We start from the raw sequence: 7,732 nt of genomic DNA, 5'->3' as shown, positions 1-7,732 counted from the left end.
TAATGGTATAATCAATAAAATATATTTAAAAAAAAGAAAGAGCCCTGACTGGCATGGCTCAATTGGTTGAGCATTGTCACACAAAGCAAAAGTTTGCCGGTTCGATTCCCAGTCAGGGTACATGCCTGGGTTGCCGGCCACAGGTCCCCAGTTGGGGCACATGTGAGAGACAACTGATCGATGTTTCTCTCGCACATTGTTTCTCTCCCTCTCTTTCTCCCTCCCTTCCCCTCTCTCTAAAAATAAGTAGGTAAAATCTTTAAAATACCCAACAAATAAATCTTGCCATTTGCAACAACATGTATGGACCTAGAAGGTACTGTGTTGACTGAAGTAAGTCAGAGAAAGACAAATACTATATGATTTCACATATATGTGAAACCTAAAGAACAAAATGACTGAACAAACAGAACAGAAACAAACTCATAGATACATAGAACATTTTGATGGTTGCTAGACAGCACTGGGGTTGGGGAGCTGGGTGAAAAAGTAGAAAGAATTAGGAAGTACAAATTGGCAGTTACAAAAATCACGGGGATGTGGGCTATAGCACAGGGAATATAGTTAATAATGTCGTACTGGGTATGTGTGGTGTCAGCTTGGTGCTGGACTCGCCTTAGTGATCACTTCATAAGTTATATAAATATCTGATCCCTGTGTTGTACACCTGAAACTGATACTGTATGGTATGTTGACTGTACTTAGAACATAAAACATATGTTTAAAGAAACTAGCATTAATCATTTTACATAAGACATGGCTTGGAGATTATACCCCTGAAAAAAAAGGAAGCATTAAATAATTTCAAATACCTTTTAAAAGTTCATCAGAGATGCAGACAGTCATAAGAACCAAAAGAAATTTATTTACAAAATTTGTTACTCAACCAGTGAAGAGAACCAAGAAAAAAATATATCAAGAAACAATCAACTATGACCCCACTCATAGTTTTTAAGCCAGTTCATAAAAAAGAATCAGAGAAACTCCTGATTATTACTAGGCTACAAAAAATGTCCTTCTGCCCGTCCTTCAACTGAACAGGGACACACATTTAACCGCAGGGATCTGCAAGGAGCATCATGGTACTTGTAGACTCAGCTGAGTCACAGTTTCTCGGGTGCTGTTCCCTCTCTACCTTACATAGGCGTTTCGCCACTTTTGTTGATGCCTTCATTGGCTTCTTTCTCTTGTTCTCCTCCATTGCTGCTTTTCTCTGGTTCTCCTCTGCTGGCTCCTTTGTCCTCTTCTTTGTCCTGAACACTGGTGTAAACTGCTTTGTTATGGCCTTCCCGGTTCCGAGCAATTTCAATGGCCAAAAATTGTATCCTGGGGGCTGCAAGGTAAATAGAATTGATTATTGTCTAAGTAACAATTTCTCTAAACCACAGGTGGCAAACACAAGGCCCACTGGAAGAATCTGGCCCTCTACTCTGTTTCTACCCAGTGGCAGCACCGAGCTCCTTGCCCCTAATTAAGGAGTAGTTGTATTTATATAGAGTCCTAAAATTACATTCGGCCCTTTGAAGGCATCCACGAGGCTGATGTGACCCCTGGTGACAATGATTCTGACACCCCCACTCTACACCTACTGGAAATATAATAAATCTATGACTAGAAAGTATAGTCTTAAGTTTCAGAGATGTGAAATGCTAATTCTTAGAAGGTGAATATACTTAACTATCTTATCTCACAGTTACTCAAGAATTAGTAACATGATCTTTAAAGATATTACAAATAAGATGACCCCCAAACTATCCACGTAAAACCATTCTTCAGTCAAACCAGATCCCTCCATTTCACCAATTCAAACACTTTTGGCCTTGGTACTCACTACTGCCCTCTAGATTTTTCATTCAGTCAACAAACATTTCTTAAAGGGCCTACTATGGGCTGTTACCCACCTTACACTGAAATAATTCCCAGGGCAAGAAACTCACCAAAGATGGTGTTTTCCTCAGTGTAGCCTTGAGAACAATCCAGTCGCAGCAAAGTACCATAGTTAAAGTCTTCTATAACCCCATCAAACTTCAAACAGAACGGCCTCCACTTCTATAAAGGTAAAAAAGGTGCATTATGTGACTAATGCAGGAGGCTGGTGAAGTCGGGCCCACAGAGGGGCTTCCGCTTCCTCAGTAAGGAAAATGACCCCAGTGAAAGAGACTAGGTTTGAGCTGACTGCTCGTTTCATTAGCAACACGTTTCTGCACTACCCATTGTGTCTCTAGACTAGTATTTCCCAACATGAACAATATTTTTACCTGACAAAATACTTAAATCCTTGACTGCAGAATCAAAATTTGATTTATTAAATGGAGTCTTTGTTTTGTGTTTAGTCACTGGCTAGCTCAGCCTCAAATGATCATTCATCCCCACTGAAGCACAAATGAGACAAAGAAAGCAGGGATTTGGCCCAAAGTCACAAAGTTAAATTTTAAGAAAGAAGTCCATTCAGTAAAGGTAATTTTCTAAAGATCACTTGACATCCTGCTAAGAGTTAAAAGTTTACATTCTTCATAAGTCAAGGGCCTACTCTCAGGAAAATATTTTCCCAATTATAAAAGTTGTAGCCCTGGCCAGGTAACTCAGTTGGTTAGAGTGTCATCCCAATATGCCAAGATTATGGGTTTGATCCCCAATCAGGGTACATACAAGAAGCAACAAATGACTGCATAAATATAAGGAACAAAAAAATCTGTTTCTGGAGGGTTAGCAACAGGGGAGTGGGAGGAGGAGAAGATACAGAGAATAAGTAGCACAGACGGCAGGTAGAAAATATACAGGGGGAGGGCAAGAATAGTATGGGAAATATAGAACCTAAAGAACTTGAGATATGTGGACATAAACTAAAGGGGGGGAATGGTGGGGGAGGGGGTGTGCAGGGTAGAGGGGAATGAAGGGGGGAATAGGACAGCTGTAATGGCATAATCAATAAAATATATTTAAAAATAAATAAAAAATAAAATAAAATAATCCATGTTTCTTTTCCTTTTTCTTTCTTTATCTCTCTCTCCCCCCATCTATTTCTCTAAAAATCAATAAATAAAAAAATTGAAGTTTTAGCGCCCTGTAAAATCACAAGCTAATCAAGTAAACAATGCAAAACACAAATATTTCAATGATCTTTGGCATGGTCTGTGATAATGTCAACTTAAATCCAAAGAAACCAAACACCTCCCTGTACCCTACTTATCAATCTTCCATCCAAGTGTTCTGGTTCAACTATGCACATAAACAAATGTAATCTTCCTCCCTTGAAAGTGCTGGGTCATTAGGAACAAAATATCCAAGTCAAGAAAGTGGAAAAAACAGATTCAACAACCAGTTAAAAAAATCCAGCCCTGGCTGGTTTGGCTTGGTGGCTTAAGTGCTGGCCTGTGAACCAAAGGGTTGCTGGTTCGATTCCCAGTCGGGGCACATGCTTGGGTTGTGGGCCAGGTCCCCGGTGGGAGGCACTCGAAAGACAACCACACACTGACACTTCTCTCCCTCTCTTTCTCTCTCCCCCACCCTCTCTCTAAAAATAAAATAAATATTTTAAAAATCTATAAACAGGAAGTCAGTTCATAATTTACTTACTAGTTGATGACAACTACATAAGTGCATGGGTTCTTTATATATCTTCCTTAAAACAACCCGCCCCCCCACCGCCAATTTTAAATGTATAAAAGTATATTCACCATTAACAACTGTTGGTCAGAGGCTAGGCAATATGTAAGAGAGATAATTCTTACCTCTTTAGCTGATACTGATTTGAGTTCTTCTGGGTCCAACACATCTACCCTGAGTTTCTCAAAATTTTCCCGAAATTCAGAATAGATTTGGTCATCCACTTTGGTGAGTTTCAGGAACTGCGGGTCAACTGATGAAATCAGCTGCCAGACAATAAAACAACATACATATGGTAGTTTTTAATTTACTACACCTCTATTCCCTCTTCCCCAGAAAACCTTTATGGTTCTCAGGGCAGAAGACGTCATTAGGAAGTACAGACAGCTCAGGTTCTGGATGAAATCATGACCTAGTTTTAATGTATCATAATACACTACGGTCCATTTCACCAGTTCAAACACTCTTGGCCTTGGTACTGACTGGCTATTGCCCTCTGTCAATTTTTCATTCAATCCACAAACATTTATTAAAGTGCTTACTATGGGCCAGGCACCTTTTTGACAGTTACCAACAGAGCTCTGGGCAAAGAAGATCAACTCCTACTCACTGTCAAAACAAAATCCACCCGCACCGCTCCCTCCCCCCATTCTCTAAGGATTAGATCTTACAGTAATAAAATTTACTTCCAAAACACAATTATTTAAATTGCTGAGAATAGTGATTAGCCGAGAATCACACAGTACAGGGTTAATCCTGTTTAATAATGAAGACAGACAACTCACTTTGTAATAGACTTCAGCATGCTGCATTGCTCTCATGGCCCATGCCATCTCAATATCAGGCTGCAAAGGAGTTAAGAAAGCCAGGTCAGAAATCTCTCAACCTGCTGCTAGAGAACAAATTAAGAAAGTCTTCGGTTGTGTATTTAATGCTCCAGAGAGCTACCAAACTTAGTGTTACTGTCCAAGGATAAAAACTGGACTAGTGGGTTTGGACAATAAAAAATTCTCTGTCCTTATGACAAACAACAAAAAGCTATCCACACAGTCTAACAAATAGAATGAGTCACCGACTACCTTTTCCTGGAAGCAAGTAAAAGTGTGAGAGACTAAATAAAACAGTAGATAGATAACACTCTCAAAACTGAGTTAAATCATTGTAAAACTGAAATAAACTCAAATACACAACTGAATTATTGAAACAACAAAGTAAGATAATGGAAGTGAAATTACTCTCCACTTTTGAGAGTGTAGCATGTCATAATCATCATTTGTGTTTATCCAATAGCCAGTTCCCCCCCCCCCATAACACTTAGAGATGAAACAGTACCATGAAGCAGGCTGCCGTTTATAAAATATGCCTTACCAAGGACCCAGCCCCTGTTCCAGTAGAGTCTCTCGCTCAAACTGGAGGGATCTACTTCACTGACTCCAGAACAAGCCATTTGCATTTTACCTACAGGCCCTTTGCCTGACTGACAATTCTTGTCCGTGGCCCACCTTAGAGGATCCAGTTCCAGATCCACTATCTCAGTGAAGTCTTCCTCTACTGTCTCAGTCCTAGGGGTTTATTCTTCAGCTGAACTGCTTTGTACCATATGGCCTGATCCACTCATCTAGCATACATCACGTTCTTATTTGAGTGTTACTAGTGTTCACATATCCCTGTGTCTTGAATCTCAAATACACTATGTGCTTTCTCCTTAAGAATCTAAGCGAGACACAGCATAAGCCAGTGCAACTTTACTGCACAGTGGAATCACAGGAGACTTTTACAAACACGGATTCCAGTCCCTCGGCCTCAGATACTCCGATTTAATGGATACGCACTGCTCCCTGGACATCGGGATCCTCAAATGCTTCACAGCGGATTCTAAAGTGCAGCAAAGTTTAAGTACTACTTCCACTCGCATTAGTTCTGCGCTTGTGGACCAAAAGGATTAGAATGAACTGAAAGGCGTGGTTTCTGGAGGACCTGGACCCGGTCCACACAGCATATCACGGCAGGCGGTTACAATTTCGTGGCAGACCCTGCAGATATCCCAGACTAGTTAGGTAAATGGGAGCTTCGGGGGAACCATACTCACATCATTGCCGTAAGACTCAGCTGGGAGAGAAAGGGCATGTGCCACTGACACCACTTCCCCGGACACCTGGATGGAAAAAGGAGGGGAGAGGAAGAGTTCAAGGCTAGACTAAACTCGACTTCCCGATTCACCCGACCCCAGAGCTGCGTCTCACCGGCTCTTCATTTTCACTATTCGCCTCCATGTTGCAGCGGCCACCACAGCACAGATTCCACAGCGCGGACACCACAGCGCGGCCCCACGTTCCGGAAATGACGTTACGGGAACTCTTTACGCAGTTGCTCGGAAAGGGAAGGCCTGGCAAGAGTAGCTTTCCACGGCCTGCGCCCGCGCGCGCGCCCTCTCTCTCCTGGAGGAGGTAGTGCCTGGTCCCTTCTCACCCGCCCTGCGCAGACTCAAGAGTATTGTGTTGTTGCTAGGCTGGGCTGCTAACGGCGTCTAGAGATGCTGAAATGCTCAATAATGACAGAGATGATCATGGGAAAAACTTGGGTTAAAATAATGCGGCTTTCGAGCCCCACTGCACCAAGTGCAGGCAGAGAATCGAATTCACACTCTCGGTTTGTGAATGCGGGCTCACACACACTAGCGCACAGCTGGATAAAGAGTGTAGTAATTTATGATTTGGGGGGAGTAGACGGGCTTTGTATAGTGAATATTAAAGAGTTAAGACTTTAAGCTAAAAGCAGAAGTAAGCTACTGGAGGCCTTTAAGTAGACTAACTCACAATCAAACTTAAGTTTTAAGAATATCACTAAAACACAATGTGCACGACAAAATTGAGGAAGGCAAAACTGGACACAGAAAGACACTTGAAGGCACTGTATAATAAAAACGTAAGCCAAGGCACTGGCAGCTGAGATAGACCTTGAGAATTAATAAGGGAAAAGGAATCAATAGGACTTTTTGACTCGTTGGATACGGAGAATAATGAAGAGTTAGGATTCCAGTATTACCCCCAGGTTGCAGAACAGAATTCAGGGATGAATGTCATTGAGGTAGAAAACTAAAGAGGAGGGATGATGAGTTTAGTTTGAGAAGGTAAGTTTGAAGAGTCTATGGGACATTTAGATAGAGTTGACTAGTTAGAGAGAGATCTGATCAGAAATATCAATCTGACAGCTGATTCTTCAGGTTTAATTGAGCCGTTTCAAGGAAACTGCAGAACTCTAAAGACACAAAGAGCCAGAGGCCAAGGACAGAATTATTTATGAAGAATAAAAGGCAGCAAAAAATAGTCGTCAGTGAGACATTAGCAAAGAACCAAGGGAGAGTCTCACAGAGGCCAGAAGATGAGAGACCCCCCCAGGAAGAAGTGGTGAACAGTGTCAATTAGCGTGGGATGAGCACACTAGGCCCAGAAATACTGAGAAGTCACTGACAACTTTAGCAAGAGCAGTTTTGGTGGAACGGTGAAGGCACAGTGGGTTGAGAAGGAAGTGAGAGTTAAAGGACCGATGACAATGACCATAGAATGTTCTTAGAAAATAGAGACATGAGGTCCAGATACTTTTAAGTGTGGTAAAATACACATAACATAAAAATTTAACATCTTAACTATTTTAAGTGTTGTAGAGTAAGTGGAGGCAGTCTGGCTTCCTCACCCAGGTGTCTGGGTAACTAAGGGAAGCAGTGTTCCCATAGCCTTGGAGGAGCCTGATAAGCAGCGTTCTCACAGCCTGGAGACGGGTCCGATAAAGTGTTCCCATAACATGAAGTGGGCTCGTATGTGCAGAATTATGTTATGTTACGTAATGTGTTGGCAGTTTTCTGGCTTTGTTCTCTTCTAGTACTTAAACAGGTAAGGACTCCCTGCTGGGGGTGATGATGATGAGAGACATGCAAGGGGACAGGGGCCACAATGAGTGCCACGATGAGGAGCAAAGGCCATGACATGAGACATGCAGATAGACATGCAGCTCACAGCATGTGTGGCTTGTCCACCCACGAATGAAAGCATACCAGACATCCCAATGGCTCCATGAATATTTTTCTGTCTGCGTGAATACCATGAACCTGCCTGACCTTGAAGGATGA

At 42.0% G+C, this 7,732-nt stretch overlaps 1 protein-coding gene across 1 annotated transcript; it reads right to left on the bottom strand.

Annotated features, from left to right (window-relative positions):
- Positions 1-963: 963 nt before the first annotated feature.
- PBDC1 (polysaccharide biosynthesis domain containing 1) lies at positions 964-5,949 on the bottom strand. The gene is made up of 6 exons (XM_037038593.1): positions 5,850-5,949; positions 5,696-5,761; positions 4,392-4,451; positions 3,732-3,872; positions 1,938-2,049; positions 964-1,333 (listed from the first exon to the last, which is right to left on the bottom strand). The coding sequence occupies exons 1-6, from the start codon at positions 5,877-5,879 to the stop codon at positions 1,137-1,139; spliced, it is 606 nt and encodes a 201-aa protein (XP_036894488.1). The 5' UTR covers positions 5,880-5,949; the 3' UTR covers positions 964-1,136.
- Positions 5,950-7,732: the final 1,783 nt, after the last annotated feature.

Source organism: Sturnira hondurensis, unplaced genomic scaffold, assembly GCF_014824575.4.
Source record: "Sturnira hondurensis isolate 20B ecotype Veracruz unplaced genomic scaffold, ASM1482457v3 Scaffold0024651, whole genome shotgun sequence".
In the NCBI taxonomy this organism is placed as follows: Eukaryota; Metazoa; Chordata; class Mammalia; order Chiroptera; family Phyllostomidae; genus Sturnira; species Sturnira hondurensis.
This window is presented reverse-complemented; position numbering and strand designations above follow the sequence as displayed.